General features: G+C 44.0%; 1 protein-coding gene and 1 long non-coding RNA gene across 2 annotated transcripts in view; one reads left to right on the forward strand and one right to left on the reverse strand.

Annotated features, from left to right (window-relative positions):
• The window catches only part of LOC307191118, a 63,467-nt gene extending 46,515 nt beyond the window's left edge, over positions 1-16,952 (reverse strand). The window contains exons 1-2 of the long non-coding RNA XR_013829603.1: positions 16,490-16,952; positions 1,014-1,184 (exon numbers count right to left, since the gene is read on the reverse strand). This is a non-coding gene — a long non-coding RNA (uncharacterized lncRNA). The remainder of the gene's footprint in view (positions 1-1,013; positions 1,185-16,489) is intronic.
• On the forward strand, positions 11,300-15,786 carry LOC307191116 (folate receptor beta-like). Its single transcript, XM_079930841.1, has 5 exons — positions 11,300-11,589; positions 13,356-13,517; positions 14,576-14,764; positions 14,877-15,012; positions 15,162-15,786. The coding sequence occupies exons 2-5, from the start codon at positions 13,368-13,370 to the stop codon at positions 15,446-15,448; spliced, it is 762 nt and encodes a 253-aa protein (XP_079786967.1). The 5' UTR covers positions 11,300-11,589; positions 13,356-13,367; the 3' UTR covers positions 15,449-15,786.
• Positions 16,953-17,115: the final 163 nt, after the last annotated feature.

The raw sequence follows: 17,115 nt of genomic DNA on the forward strand, positions 1-17,115 counted from the left end.
GTGTGGCAGTTTCTCAAAAGGTTAACACAAAACTGTCATATGACCCATCAATTCTACTTCTAAGCATCTACTCAAGAGAAATGAAAATACATATCCACACAAAGACTTGCATGTGAATGTTCATAGCAGCATTAGTCGTAATAGCCCCAAACTGAAAATAAGCTCAATGTCCATCAAATGGTGAGTAGACAGACAAAATGTGTCGTATCCATACAACAGAATACTATTCAGCAATAAAAAGTAATGAACTACTGACATATGCTATGTCATGGGTGAATCTTAAAAACATTATGCTAAGTGAAAGTCCATTTGTATGAAAGTTCCAGAAAAAGCAAATTTATAGAGACAGAAAGTACACTAGTGGTTGCCTGAGGCTGGATTTCGGAATAGGGATTAACTGTAAATGGGCACAAGGGGGATGAAATGTTCTAAAACTCATTTATGATCAGGTTGCACCACTCCACAAAGTCACTGTAAACGTTAAATGGGTGAATTTTATGATATGTAAAATGAATGAATGAATGAGTGATTGCCTATAGAATACTCTCCCTTGCAAAGGTAGCATATAAGGAATTTTATAGATTTCTGAAATTTCTGTGGAGTGTACCCAGGAGGGGATGCATTCTAAGGAATTTAGCATCTGGCTCCATAAAAATCTATCATCTGAGCCAAACTCTGTTCCATCATGAACTTTGAGAAACTGGCTGGACCAACGTGGCAGTCAAGGAGGGAGTCAGTACTTGGTGTAGATGTAAACAATACCAATAGGGATGCTTAGGAGGGTGGCCCACTGCCAAGAATTTTTTTTAGAGAGAGTGCTTATTGCGGTTGGCACAAGTATGGTCTACTGAATTGAGGGTTAGAGACCACAGCCAGGGGAAACAAAAAGGGCTGCATCATATGACTAATCAAAAAAAGAACATGAAGCACATTACCAAAAATACCAACATAATAACCACAATCATATCGCCTTCATCAACTTCCCTAATTCTTTAAAAATTGTTTCTTGTTACCTGTTTGTGGCTTAGCATCTTTCTCCATAGAAGTCTTCTGCTTTGGGGCTGGAATTTTTCTGGAAGTCTCAAGTCCCAGGGCTCTGACAGCTTGAATCATCCAAGCATTAGTTTACGGTGGTGATGTCAGATCCATGAGTCTATTTTCCAGTCAGTCAATTATGGTACGATCTTCAGGAAAACAAAAGGAGAGAAGAGAAACTCCTTGTTAGCACAAACGGAAGATCGGTCAATCTATTAATTTCTAATACCAGAATAAAAGAGGGAAGAATTTTCACTGGGGTGTAATACAACAGAGCATGAACTTACTGTCAACTGCTATATTTCATGAGGTCTCAGTTGATAGCTGTTTTGAGGAGAACATATTATTAGAACCTGGAGAGGGAGAGGTGGACAAGGAGAGTTTGTCTTCTCAATCAATTTAACAAACTTATTTTTTATAATTCCATTTGTCCTCTCTATTGCCTCAGCTCCAAGGGAGATATGGACAGTGGATGTATTTAGAAATCTTGAGGGCCTCACAGTCTGTTTTGTAAGATGTGCATGAAAATTACTATCAATAATAAAAGGTTATTTTAAAATAAAGGATAAAATCATCTTGGAAATAGACTTGTTGACAGTCGTCATGCAGACCCTTGCTTATTAAAATGCGTGTGCTTTTACTCATGGGGGAAAGTCTGCAATCACTAAACATTCACAGACACAATCCTTTACCTTGTATAAAAATCCTCTAGAAAGGACGAATTCTTCTCTTTGCTCTAACATCTTTCTCCACAATGTGAACATGATGTACAGGGCAGCTCTTATGATACTGATAAGCTGAATTTTAAAACATGGAGCATACCAATTATACCTAACTATTTTTAGCATCCCTCCTTGCCTCCTTCTTTACTTATGAGTACCATGCTGTGAGGGAACAAATTTTTTATATATTCTAGCAGCTGTCTGGGAAGTGCCAAGATGATTTTGGTATAAAATATGCCTTGATAGTTTTATTATTCTGAATTTAGGACCTGATCTTGGAGAAGGGAAACAGAAAAAAAAAAAAAGTGTTGTCAGGAAATAACCTCAGTCTTGGCTGTGTTATTAATACGAAAACTATATTTTATAATAACCTTGTCACCAAGAATTTTAACTTCTCTAGAAATGAGGGATCCTATTGTTTCATGTTATATCATGACCCAAGAGCATGATGCAAGTCAGCACAAAGCCCAAAAAATTAACATGCTTTTTTGAGAAGTGAAAGTTCAAATTCAGGTTGATAACGACCTAAACTTTGCTATGAGGGCAAAACACACAGGAAACAAAAAATAACTTTTATTTATTCATGTTAACAATAGACTGTATACTCGAAAACCATTTTACTTACAAGTGACCAATTTTATTTAAAGCTTTATGCTTCTTAAAATAGAAGTAATCTGAAGAAGCACTTCTGGAATGACAGAGTAAGGACATCTGAAAATCCACTCCCCCATAAAAGCAATAACACTGGCAAAACTTGTCAAAATCAACTTTTCCAGAACTCTGGAAATTAATCAAAGCTTTCAAAAACCAACGGAGAATTTATTCAAGAAAAATGGCTGAATATCAGTAGGAACAGTGAGCTTTGTGGTACTTTTATTTGCTTTTTCCCATCCTCCTCTCCCCAACTCCACAGTAGTCTCCAAAATCAGCAGCCTCACAACTACAGTAGCTATGAAAACCAGTGGCCTAGCAGCCACTAGAGGGGGCAGAGTGGGTGTGTATCTCCCCAAAAAGCCCTATCCCTAGAGAACTGTCACTACTTGATCTATCTGGAAGCTCTGTTAAGAGCCCTATTCACAAGGCTTGTCTGACTCAGAGCCCACCCAGTGAGAAACCCAACGCCTAGGTGTTTGTCTAAATAATCAGCAGCAAATTATTTGACATCCCAGCTTCCTATCAGTTGTGGCAAACAAGAGGCAGGACAAAAAACTTAAAAGGAACATCAGGGAATGAGATGCCAAAAGGGAGCTTTGAAAAGCTCTGACATCTCTACCTGGGGATCTTGAATTCATGTGCATTTGCAGAACTGTGAATATGTCCAGGAAATGCCTGAGAAGGCTCCAATCCCTCAGCTCTGGGTTAGGTGATGATCCAAAGGCAAGATCCATGAAAGAAAGAACTGATAAGCTAGATTTAGTCAAAATTAAAATTTTTTGCGTGATTAAAGACATTGTTGGAAATTCCCTGGAGGTCCAGTGGTTAGGACTCAGTGCTTTCACTGCCGGGGCCTGAGTTCGATCCCTAGTTGAGGAACTAAGATACTGCAAGCCGTGCAGCATGTCAAAAAAAAAAAAAAAAAAGACATTATCAAGAGAGTGAAAGGTGAAAGGACAAGCCACAGACTGAGAGAACATATCTGCAAAAGATATATCTGATAAATGCCTGTTATCCAAAATATACAAAGAACTTTTAAAACTAAACAATAAGAAAACAACCTGATTTTAAAAAAATGTACAAAAGATATTAACGAATACTTCATCAAAGAAGATATACAGATGGCAAATAAGCATATGAAAACATGCTGCACATTATATGTCATTAGGAAGTGCAAATTAAAACAACAACATGGGGCTTCCCTGGTGGCACAGTGGTTAAGAATCCGCCTGCCAATACAGGGGACACGGGTTTGAGCCCTGGTCCGGGAAGATCCCACATGCCGCGGAGCAGCTAAGCCCATGCGCCAAAACCACTGAGGCTGCACCCTAGAGCCTGTGCTCCACAACAAGAGAAGCCACTGCAATGAGAAGCCCGCACACAGCAACGAAGACCCAACGCAGCCATAAATAAATAAATAAATAAATTTATTTTAAAAAAACAACAAGGGCTTCCCTGGTGGCGCAGTGGTTGAGAGTCCGCCTGCCGATGCAGGGGACGCGGGTTCGTGCCCCAGTCCGGGAGGATTCCACATGCCGCGGAGCAGCTGGGCCCGTGAGCCATGGTCGCTGAGCCTGCGCGTCCGGAACCTGTGCTCCGCAATGGGAGAGGCCACAACAGTGAGAGGCCCGCGTACAGCCAAAAAAAAAAAAAAAACACACACACAACAACATGATACCATTACACACCTATTAGAATGTCCAGAATCTGGAACACTGACAACACCAAATACTGGCGAGGATGTGGAGCAAAAGGAACCTTCACTCATTGCTGGTGGGAATGCACAGTAATACAGCCACTTTGGAAGATAGTTTGATGGTTTCTTAAAAAACTAAACATACTCTTACCACATGATCCAGCACTCATGCTCCTTAGTATTTACCCAAAGGAGTTGAAAAGTTATTTCTACACTAAGACCTGCACATTAAGGTCTAGAGCAGCTTTATTCATAACTGCTAAACCTTGGAAGCAACCAAGAGGTCCTTCAGCAGGTGAGTGAGTAAATAAACTGTGGTACACCCAGATAATGGAATATTATTCAACACTAAAAAGAAATGAACTATCAAGCCATGAAAACACATGGGGGAACTGGGGACTTCCCTGGTGGTCCAGTGGTTAAGGATCCACCTTCCAATGCAGGGGATGCGGGTTCAATCCCTGGTCGGGGAACTAAGATCCCACATGCTGCGGGGCAACTCAGCTGGCACACGACAACTACTGAGCTCGAGTGCCTTGACAAGAGAGTCCATGTGCCGCAAACTACAGAGCGCACGTGTCCTGGAGCCTGTGCACCACAACTAGAGAAAAACAACCTGCATGCCACAACTAGAAAGAAGCCCGTGCGCTATGACGAAGAGCCCGCATGCCGCAACTAAGACCAGACGCAGCCAAAAAAAATAAAGAAAATAAATAAATTAAATAAATAAATATTTTATAAAAAAGACATGGAGGAACCGTAAATATATATTACTAAGTGGAAGAAGCCAATATGAAAAAGCTACATACTGTATGTTTCTAACTATATGACATCTGGAAAAGGCAAAAGTATAGAGATAGCAAAAGGATCAGTGGTTGCTGGGATTGTGGGGAGGGGGTTGTAGGCAGAGCACAGAGGATTTTTAGTGCAGTGAAAATACTCTGTATGTTATAATGATGGATACCATTATGCATTTGTCCAAATTCATTGCATGTACAACACCAAGAGTGAACCCTAACGTAAATTATGGACTTTGGCTGATTAAGATGTGTCAATGTAGGTTCATCAATGTAACAATGTTACCACTCTGGTTGAGGATGTTATAATGGAGGAAGCTATGTACGTGTGGGGGCAGGGGATATATCGGAAATTTCTGTACCTTCCCCTCAATTTCATTGTGAACCTTAAGCTGCTCTAAAAAACGAAAGCCTGAATAAAAGTTTTTTTTATTAGAGGTGCTCAAAAGCAGGTTTGAAGTGGCTTCAGGTTTGAAGAATCTATAAATGTGAAGATGGAAAACAGAAATTGTCCATTCTTAAGAACAAAAAAAAAAAAAGGGAAAAATGAACACAGCCTCAGGGACTTGTGGTAACCATCATGCATACCAAAATATGCACAATGGGAGTTCTATAAGGGGGGGGAAGATATAAATATTATAGTATTGGAGGAATCATGGCCTAATCTCAGATTTTATAAAAAAAATTAATCTACACATCTGAGAAGCTCAATGACGTCAAGATAATATAAACTCAAAGAAATACACACTTAAACACATCAGAGTCAAACTACTGGAAGACAAAGAGAGAATCCTACAAGCAGCAATAGAAAAACAACTTATCATGTACAAAGTACCCTCAATAAGAGTAACTGCTAATGTTTCATCAGCAACGATGAAGGCCAGGAGGCAGTGGGATAATATATTCAAAGTGCTGAAGTGAAAAAGCTCAATCAAGAATTCTATAACCAAGGGGAATTCCCTGGCGGTCCAGTGGTTAGGACTCCCTGCTTTCACTGCCAAGGGTATGGGTTTAATCCCTGGTCAGGGAACTAAAACCCCGCAAGCTGCACAGTTCATCCAAAAAAAAAAAAAAGAAAAAGAAAAAAAAAAAGAATTCTATAACCAGAAAAACTATCCTTCAAAAATGAAGGAGAGGGACTTTCCCTGGTGGCACAGTGGTTAAGACTCTGCGCTCCCAATGCAGGGGGCCTGGGTTCAATCCCTGGTCAGGGAACTAGATCCCACATGCGTGCCACGACTAAGAGTTCACATGCCACAACTAAGGAGCCCGTGTGCTGCAATTAAGGAGCCCACATGCTGCAACTAAGACCCAGTGCAACCAAATAAATGAATATTTAAAAAAAAAAGGAAGGCAAAATTAAGACATACCCAAATAAACCAAAAGTGAGAGAATTTGTTGCTAGCAGACTTTCTTTACAAGAAATACTAAAGGTTGTTCTTCAAGCTGAAATGAAAGGCCACCAGACAGTATGTGAATCCCCATGAAGAAATCAAGAGCATAAGTAAAAGTTAATATACAAAGAAATATAAAATATGGTATAAATGTATTTATGTTGTAACACTTATCCTATCTAATGGAAAAAGACAGCTGTGTAAAATAATACTTATTAAAAGTCTGTTGATATGTTCATAATGTGTAAAATTATACTTTGTATGACAATAATAGTACAAAGGAGTGGGGGAGGGAATGAAGCTATATTGGAGCAAAGTTTTGAATACTATTGAAACTCTGTATTAACATCAACTAGATTGTTATAAATTATGATGTTAGTTGTAATCTCGGAGCAACTAGTAAGAAAAAACTCAAAAATTATAGTAAAAGAAACAACAAAGGCATTAAAATGGTACACTACAAAATATGAATTAAACACAAAGACGGCAGTAATAGAGAAACGGAGGGACAAAAAAGACAAACAACATATATAAAGCAAATAAAATTAAAGATGTAAAACATATCATTAGTAATTACATTTTATATAAATGGATTAAATACTCCCAATAAAAGTGCAGAGATTAGCAGATAAAAAAATCATTATCCTGGGCTTCCCTGGTGGCGCAGTTGTTGAGAGTCCGCCTGCCGATGCAGGGGACACGGGTTCGTGCCCCGGTCCGGGAAGATCCCACATGCCGCGGAGCGGCTGGGCCCGTGAGCCATGGCCGCTGAGCCTGCGCGTCTGGAGCCTGTGCTCCGCAACGGGAGAGACCACAACAGTGAGAGGCCCGCGTACCGCAAAAAAAATAAAAATAAAAAAAATAAAGCACTGAACAAACAAGGAATAGAAGGGATTTTCCCCAATGTGATAAAGGACATCTATGAAAAACCCACAGCTAACATCCTGTTCTATGCCAAAAGGCTTTACCCCTAAGATCAGCAATAAGACAGGTATATCCACTCTCATCATGTCTACTCAACACTGTATAAAAGTTGTAGCTAGGGCTATTAGTGAAGAAAAAGAAATAAGATCCATACAAATTGGAATGTTAGAAGTAAAACAATTTCTATTCACAAATGATGTGATATTCTATATAGAAAATCCTAAGGAATCCTCAAACACATGATTACTAACAAATGAGTTCAGCAACTTTGTAGGATACCAGATCAATATGCAAAAATCATTTGTATTTCTATACACTAGCAATGAACAATACAAAAATAAATTTAAGAATACAGTTCCAGGCTTCCCTGGTGGCGCAGTGGTTGAGAATCTGTCTGCCAATGCAGGGTACACGGGTTCAAGCCCTGGTCCGGGAAAATCCCACATGCCGCGGAGCAACTAAGCCCGTGCGCCACAACTACTGAGCCTGCGTCCTAGAGCCCACAAGCCACAACTACTGAGCCCGCGTGCCACAACTACTGAAGCCCTTGTGCCTAGAGCCCGTGCTCCGCAACAAGAGAAGTCACCGCAATGAGAAGCCTGCGCACCACAATAAAGAGTAGCCCCCGCTTGCCGCAGCTAGAGAAAGCCCGTGCACAGCAACGAAGACCCAACGCAGCCAAAAATAAATTAAATAAATAAATAAATTTATTTAAAAAAAATAAAATAAAATGTGTGGCCCAGGATAAAAAAAAAAAAGAAAAATACAGTTCCATTCACAATAGCTTAAAAAAGAATCAAATACACAGGAAAAAATTTAACAAACGAAGTAAAAGACTTGCACAGGGGACTTCCCTGGCAGTCCAGTGGTTAAGACTCCGTGCTTCCCAGCCGCATAGCACAGGGAGATCAGCTCGGTGCTTTGTGACCACCTAGAGGGGTGGGATAGGGAGGGTGGGAGGGAGGGAGACGAAAGAGGGAAGAGATATGGGGATATATGTATAACTGATTCACTTTGTTATAAAGCAGAAACTAACACACCATTGTAAAGCAATTATACTCCAATAAAGAATTAAAAAAAAAAAAAAAGACTCTGTGCTTCCACTGCAAGGGGCGTGGGTTCAATCCCTAGACAGGGAAATAAGATCCCACATGCCACATGGCGAGGCCAAATTAAAAAACAACAACAAAAAAACTTGTACACTGAAAATTACAAAACATTGTTGAAAGAAATGCAAAACCTAAATAAATGGAAAGAAATTCCATGTTCATCAATGAGAAGACTTGATAGTGTTATGAGGACAATACTTCCCAAATTGATCTACAGATTGAACTCAATTCTTATCAAAATCTCAGCTGGCTATTTTGGAGTAACTGACAACCTGATCCTAAAATCCACATGGACATGAAAGAGACCTACAATAGCCAAAACAATCTTGAAAAAGAACAAAATTAGAGGACTCACACTTCCTGATTTTGAAACTTACTACAAAACTGTAAGACAGTACAGTAGCAGGATGGAGCTGAGAGTCCAGATTTTTGACAACAGTGCTAAGACAATGCAAGAGGGGAAAGCATAATCTTTTCAAAATATGGTGCACATTCACAACTGAATATTCACATGCAAAAAAATTAAGCTGGACTCTATTTTACACCACACACAAAAACTAACTCAAAATGGATCAAAGGCCTAACCATAAGAGCTAAAACTATAAAACTGTAAGAAAACGTAGGGGAAGAGCTTCATAATATTACATTAGGCAGTGATTTCTTGGATATGATAGCAAAAGCACAGGTAACAAAAGAAAAAAAAGACAAATTGGACTACATCAAAATTTAAAACTTCTGTCCAGCAAAAGACAATTAATAGAATGAAAGGCAACATACAGAATGGGAGAAAATATTTGCAAATCATGTATCTGATAAGGGATTAATCCAGAATATATAAAGAACTCCTATAATTTAACAAAAACAAAATAACCTGATTAAAAAATGGGCAAATAACATGAATAAACATTTCTCCAAAGAAGATATACAAATTACCAACAAGCATACAAAAATAGGCTCAACATTACTAATCATTAGAGAAATGCAAATCAAAACCACAGTGACATACCACCTCATATCCACTAGGATGGCTACAATTAAAGAAACAAACAAACCAACAGAAAATAACAAGTGTAGCCAGGATGTGGAGAAATTGAAATCCTTGTACACTGCTGGTGGAAATGTAAAATTGTGCAACCATTTTGGAAAACAGTACGACAGTTCCTCAAAAATTAAAAATAGAATTACCATATGATCCAGCTATTCCACTTCTGGTTATATATCCAAAAGAATTGAAAGCAGGGTCCCAAAGAGATAGTTGTATACCTGTGTTCATAGTAGCATTCTTCACAATAGTCAGAAGGTGGAAGCAGCTCAAGTGTCCATGGATGGATGAATGGATAAAATGTGGTATATACACACAATGGAATATTATTCAACTATAAAAAGGAATGAAATTCTGACACATGGATGAACCTTGAGGACATTATGCTAAGTGTAATAAGCCAGTCACAAAAGGACAAATAATGTATGACCCCAATTATATGAGATATCTAGAGCAGTCAAATTCTTAGAGACAGAAGGTTGAATGGTGGTTACTGAGGACTGGGGAGAGAAGGAAATGGGGAGCTGCTGACTAATGGAAATAGAGTTTCAGTTTTACAGGATGAAAATGTCCTAGAGATTTGTTGCACAACAATATGAATATACTTAACACTACTGAATTGTATACTTAAAATGGTTAAGGCAGTAAATTTTATATAGTCTGTATTTTACCACAATTTTTTAAAAGGCTAAAATATTGTTTAATTGAGGTATTCTCATTTATCAGATTTGAGACAATTTTTCTCTGTGACCCTGGACTTCTGTACCTCATCTTCTACCTGTGTCCATATGGCTGCTCATAAATTAATCTGATAGCTGCCATTTAAGCCTACTCAAGCAACCTAAATGTCCATCAATAGATGAATGGAAAAAGAAGATGTGTTCATAGTAGTATTCTTTACAGTGGTCAAAAGGTGGAAGCAGGGCTTCCCTGGTGGCGCAGTTGTTGAGAGTCCGCCTGCCGATGCAGGAGACGCGGGTTCGTGCCCTGGTCCAGGAAGATCCCACATGCCGTGGAGTGGCTGGGCCCGTGAGCCATGGCCGCTGAGCCTGCGCGTCCAGAGCCCGTGCTCCAAAACGGGAGAGGCCACAACAGTGAGAGGCCCACGTACAGCAAAAAAAAAAAAGGTGGAAGCAGCTCAAATGTCCATGGATGGATGAATGGATAAAATGTGGTATATACACACAATGGAATATTACTCAGCCATAAAAACAAATGAAATATTGCCATTTGCAGCATATGAATGGATGTACAGATTATGATACTAAGTGAAATGTCAGGCAGAAAAAGACAAATATTACATGATATCACTTATATGTGGAATCTAAAAAAATAATACATTGCCATGTGGTGTGGCCAAAATAATAATAATACAAATCAACTTATTTACAAAATAGAAACAGAGTCACAGACATAGAAAACAAACTTATGGTTACCTAACAGGAAAGGGGAGGGAGAAGGATAAATTAGGAGTATGGAATTAACAGATACACACCACTATATATAAAATAGATGAACAACAGGGATTTACTGTATAGCATAGGGAACTATATTCAATATCTTGTAATAACCTATAATGGAAAAGAATCTGAAGCTGTACACCTGACGCTAACACAATATTATAAATCAAATATAGTTAATTAAAAATTTTTTTTAAGCCTACTCAGTATATGTCAGGCTTTTCTACATATAATTCTCAACAATCTTCTTGTGAGCAAACTGAAGCTGAGAAAGATTCAGTGATATTTCCCACAGTTGTGGGAGGGATGGAGCTATCACTGGGTCCCATGACCTGGCCCCAAAGCCTGTTCTTTCTCACTAGGTCCCATTCCCCTCAAGTTAGCCTTATCCTAACAACCGCTTGGGGTCAAAAATTCAGATCCCCCTTGGAGATGAGCAATCATCTAGATTTTGATGCATGTTGAATGTGTAGACCCTGGAATGAAGAAATTAACAAATAAAGAGATGAATGAAAACAGGAATGGATCATTTGACAGACTAAAGCAATCCTGAAGAGGGTGGGATCGGAAGAGAAGGAAGAGCAGGAGGAAAGCTGAAAGAGGAAATTGTATCTATGCTTCCCAGAGCTCCTAGTCAGTCTATCCGGCGCTGAGGACAGAGAACACAGAGGGCAGTGCTGCGGCTTGGAGCTGCTGCCAACCTGAAGACAGGCCAATCCAGAGTTGTGTGTGCGCCCAGCAGCAAAGGAGGCTCAGGCAAGTTGCCCTAAGGAGGGGATGGTGACAGGACACTGGGGAGACTTGGCAGGTTGGCGCACAGGGGCGGGGCATACCTCTCTTTAGAAAGATCACTCTGGCTCCTGCGGGGAAGGTGACTTGAAGGGGAAGAAACTGGAGGAGGAAAGACCTTACCCCAAACACAGAGCCAAGGGAAGTGAATTCCAGAAACGTTTTCGGAGAGACCTTGCCAGGGCTTGGTGATCAACTGCATGGAGGATGGGGAGGGAGAGGAAAGTCTCTATTATCAACTCTTAGGTCCCTCGGTGACAGAGCCTAAAGGAAAAGATCTGTCATGGGCGGGGTGAAAGGTGGAGGCAGTCATGGACAGAGTAGTGGGCCGTCACTTTTGCTGGGGGTCTCCCACGACTCTAAGTGCTTGTCTGGTTAGCAGCTCCAATGTGAGGTCCTCAGGTCCTAGGGTCCTGCATTTGTGTTTTGAGGGATAAGGTAGGGATCTGGTGCATCTGTCCAGAAAGAGCTGAGGAGGCCAGAGTCACAATGTGGGGGGTGGACAGGAGGAAATGGCTTTCAGAGAATAGGGAAGGAAAAAGTCTGAGAAAGCAAAGCTGTTTAAAAACAACCACCCCAGGGGCTTCCCTTGTGGTGCAGTGGTTAAGAATCTGCCTGCCAAGGCAGGGGACACGGGTTCGAGCTGGTCCAGGAAGATCCCACATGCTGCGGAGCAACTAAGCCCGTGTGCTACGACTACGGAGCCTGCGCTCTAGAGCCCACGTGCCACAACTACCGAGCCCGCGTGCCACAACTACTGAAGCCCGCGTGCCTAGAGCCCGTGCTCCGCAACAAGAGAAGCCACTGCAATGAGAAGCCTGCACACTGCAACGCAGAGTAGCCCCCACTAGACACAACTAAAGAAAGCCCTCGTGCAGCAACAAAGACCTAATGCAGCCAAAAATAAATTAAAAAAAAAAAAGTAGAGTCCCAGTAGCAACCTAAATGTCCATCAACAGACTGAGTGGATAAAGAAGATGTGGTACATATATACAATGGAATATTACTCAGCCATAAAAAACAATGAAATGATGCCATTTGCAACAACATGGATGGACCTAGAGATTATCATACTAAGTGAAATGAACCAGACAGAGAAAGACAAGTATCATATGATACTGCTTATATGTGGAATCTTTAAAAAAACAAACAAACAAAAACCACGCTTGTCATTTCTGTATCATTTAACCAAACACCATCCTGCGTGTTACCTCACTTGATCCTTGTGCTGATCCGGAGAACTCAGCAGAGCTGGGTCGCTGCCACCCCAGGGGTAACAGGGTTTCTAACCTGGCATGGGAACCCAGGTGATCCAGGGTGTAAAGGCAGGGCACTTGCTGGACACAGGATGAGGGCACTGTGTGTCCCTGGCCCCTTTCAGGGGAGCAGAGCATGGACCTGAATTATTTAGTTACTTTTCTTAGATCAAGTCCAGAGAGAAGGTGAGAGCACAAGGCATCTCCTCCACCTTGGGAAGATTCCCCCAGGGCTCACCCTCTAATCCCAGATCCCCTTCTGAGCCCTTCGAGCCTGAGGTGAGGGAGCCACCCCTTTTGCCGATCTTCTCTACTTCAGTCTCAAGGAGCCTCAGGACCCCAACACTGAAGGAACAGGGTCTGACCCCATCCTTCAGTGTGGAGCTGGGGAGACTGAGGCAAGAGGTGAAGGGGGCACTCTGCATGGGACTCTCTCCCCTCAGGCTTTGGTCTCCCTAACCACAGCTGCCTCTGCAGGAAAAGAAAGGCATGCCCTGGAAATTAACACCCCTTCTGCTGTTTCTGGCCTGGATGGCCTACCAGTGCAGTGCCCAGCCCAGGACAGACCTGCTCAACGTCTGCATGGATGCCAAGCACCACAAGGTAAAGCCAGGCCCTGAGGACAAGCTACATGACCAGGTGAGGATGGACTGTGGCTCTGGGCAGGGAGGGGGCTTGTTCAGACAAGGAAGAGGAAGTCAGGGTGGCGAGGGAGGGGTCGCGGGGTCAGCCCCTTCACCACACACACACATCCTGAATTATCACTGTGGGAGAAGGTGAAGGTAGGATGCGGGGGAGTGGCTGGCGTGATTCTAGGAGTGGCCTGCTCAGGATAGGATACCGTGTCGGCAATAAGGCGGAATGATCGTTTACTGAGCACCTACCAGGTGTCATGTGTTTTCCGTGTGTGATTTCATATTCCCAGGAGTCCTGTGATGTGGGTAGATGATGTTCTCCTCCACATGACACAAATTAGGAAACTGAGGCCCAGAGAAGCACACAGACACACAAAGGAATGGGACAGGACTTGCCCTTGTGGTGGGGTAGGGGTAGGACTGAGGTGGGCAACTCCAGGGGTTTAAAGGGTGAGAGACTTCAGCGTATATTACTGCATAGCGTATCCCCTTTCCTCCTTTGCTCAGAATGCCACCTTCCAGTGAGGCTGTTCACAACCAGCCAGAAAATTTCAACAGTCATCCCATACTCCATATTTCCATTCCCTGCTGTAATTTCCTCCATATAACTGATCAGATCTTGATATATATTTTTTCTCTTTTAGTTCTTACTGTCTCCCCTCACCAGAACACATATTTCTGTTTTGTTCTCTTCTATATTCCCAGCATCTAGAACAGCAACTGGTATAAAACAAGTACTCAGTAATTATTTTTTAGTGAAAAAATAAAATACTTTGTATAAAGTATCAAGCGCTGTATAAATGAAAACTATTATCTCCCCAAGGCAGGGTCTCTCCCAGGCTCTCACCACCCCTGCCTCCCCATCACACTGTTGTAATTGAGTCTCTCCCAAGACCAGAGTTTCTGGAGGCCAAGGACAGAGAGGTCCTAACAGCGAGCGTTCCTAGGACAACCTACCTGGGGCAGGAGGGCAAGAGCCAAATGGGAAGAGGCTGGAGGTGGCAGAGCTTGTGGTCGGGGAGGCAGTTAGTCTCATGTCTCCGCCCCCCCGCCCCCCCGCAGTGCATCCCCTGGAAGAAGAATGCCTGCTGCTCTGCCAAAGTCAGCCAGGAGCTGCACAGGGACACCTCCTCCCTGTATAACTTTAACTGGGAGCACTGTGGCAAGATGAAGCCCGCCTGCAAGCGCCACTTCATTCAGGACAACTGCCTCTACGAGTGCTCACCTAACCTGGGGCCCTGGATCCAGGAGGTATTGGTGTCTCCCTCACCCCACCCCAGCAGGCTGTCGCCCAACTCAGTCAAGGCTGTTCCTACCAACATCTCAGGCTGACTGGAGCCCTCCCTCACCCGGCTCCCCCCAGGTGAACCAGAGCTGGCGCAAAGAACGGTTCCTGAACGTGCCCCTGTGCAAAGAGGACTGTCAGAGCTGGTGGGAAGACTGCCGCACCTCCTACACCTGCAAGGCCGACTGGCACAAAGGCTGGAACTGGACCTCAGGTGAGGGCCTGAGGGTGGGGAGATGGAGGTGGAGAATGGAGAAAGGGGGTTTGAGGATTTGGGGTTGGGCAAGTATTTCTAAGGGGGGCCAGAAATGAGTTTTGGGCCCAGGGGCTGAATGTCCGTGCCTACCCTCTCTCCCCCTGCAGGATCTAACAAGTGCCCAACTGGGACCACCTGTGGCACATTTGAGTCCTACTTCCCCACGCCAGCAGCCCTGTGTGAAGGCCTCTGGAGTAACTCCTACAAGCTCAGCAACTACAGCCGGGGCAGTGGCCGCTGCATCCAGATGTGGTTCGACCCCGCCCAGGGCAACCCCAACGAGGAGGTGGCGAGGTTCTATGCCTTGGCCATGAGTGCTGGGGCCATGCCCCAGGGGATTAGACCTCTCCTGCTCTGCCTGGCCCTGATTTTGCCACTCTGGCTCCATGAATGAGTCCAGCCATCCCCAGACAGTCCTCAGGTTTGATGACCAGGCTGGGCTCAGCTCAGCTCCCACAAATGAGGAAGCCATAAGCATGTCTCCATCCATTACCCATCCCTCTGTCATCTAGTTCCTGCTCCATGGTGGGGCCTGTGGTTTCTCTGACAGCCAGTTCTAAAAAACAGACCAACACATCCGTGTCTGATGAATTATTTTGGTTGTGAGTTTGTGGGTGGTAGAGGGCAGATTCCATAGTTTTTGGATTCCTTCAGATTAGAGAAATGAGACATGGGTTTGAAACCCAGCTCTGCTACTATGTGAAAGTGAAGCAGTTGCTTGACTGCTCTAAACCATACCTCCTCAATAAAATGAAGATAATAATCCTTCCTTCTCTCATGGTTGTTAAATGTTGCCTAAAAACCATGTGTGCCTAGTGCCTGCACATTAATAGTCCTCAGGGATCCTGTTGCCCTTGTAGCCCCAAATGAGAGCGCCAAGTCCAGAACTTCATTATTTATACTGGGCCCCAAATACCCTTCCTTTCCCCCAGGCCTTGTCTGCCTGGCTCTGTGCTCAGCTCTGCTGCTCTGGGAAAGCTGGGGATGGGAGCCAGGGAAGGCTTTGGATTCCCGGGGCAGGGGGTGCAGCGGGTCTGGTGTGAAAATAAATTCACCCATGTGGATTGAAGGGGCAGAGTTGGGGCTTGGGAGCCTCAGAGGAGGAAGACAGCAGATTGGGGAGAGCATCTGTGAGGTTCCTGGGGAGGAAATACTCCGGAGCCTTGCACTGGTTCAGCCCTGCTGTATCCTGGAAGCGTGGCTGGAAAAGCGGCGGAAACCCTTAGGGGCTTCCCAGGGGCAGGAACTTCTCTGGCACCTTTGTCCCCTCCAGGGTTGGTAGATATGCCTCTCCTAGAGGACTGCTCTGTCGTTGCACAGCCCCCAGGAACTGGGCCTGAGTTTATATCTCAGGGTCTCCCCCTTCCCCTTTCCCCCTGGGGAAGCCTTTGTCTCCACATCCCAACCGCAGTTATCGTCAGAGAGGCGCAGGTACCTGTGTGAGAACGCCAGGCAGGAGGTGTCATCAAGCTAGGACGAGAACCCAGAAGTGAAGACTCGTAGTCCCGGTCTCTCCCGCCGCCTCATACCAAGAGGTGACTGATAGGGGAAGCTGGCCACAGATTGGAGGACGAGTTATTGGGTTGCTGGAGGGGTCCTGAGACGCTGTTTACCGTGTGGGTGAGTCTCAGTCACTACATTTACCTAGTCTGGAAGGCCCCACGGACCCCGCTCCACGTCCCAGGCTTTGCTCCAGCTGGGTGAAGTCAATGCACATTTGAAACAGAGAAAGGAGCTCGTCGGAACTGACCCAGACACAGGTTCAATTTAGCAAAGTGAAAGTTCTCTCGCAGGTTAAAGGGGATCCTCCGACAGCGGCCTAAGAGTTGGCAGCAATGGGAGCCAGGCTGGAGGCCTGCGCCTTTAAGGATCCAGGGGGCGGAGGGGCGGGGCAGGAAGCGGACTCCCAGGAGACGCCGCCACCGGCTAGGTCTTTTTGTGGGGAGGGGCGGGCCAGACCCTCCTAAGGACCCCGCCCCCTTTCCGGGAGGCCCAGGGGGCCCTACCGCCCCTTGTGGGAGGGGAAGGGGCCGGGGGTTGTCGGAGCGAGCCTGGTCTAGG

The sequence above is a fragment of the Stenella coeruleoalba genome, assembly GCF_951394435.1.
Source record: "Stenella coeruleoalba genome assembly, chromosome: 8".
NCBI classification, from domain to species: domain Eukaryota; kingdom Metazoa; phylum Chordata; class Mammalia; order Artiodactyla; family Delphinidae; genus Stenella; species Stenella coeruleoalba.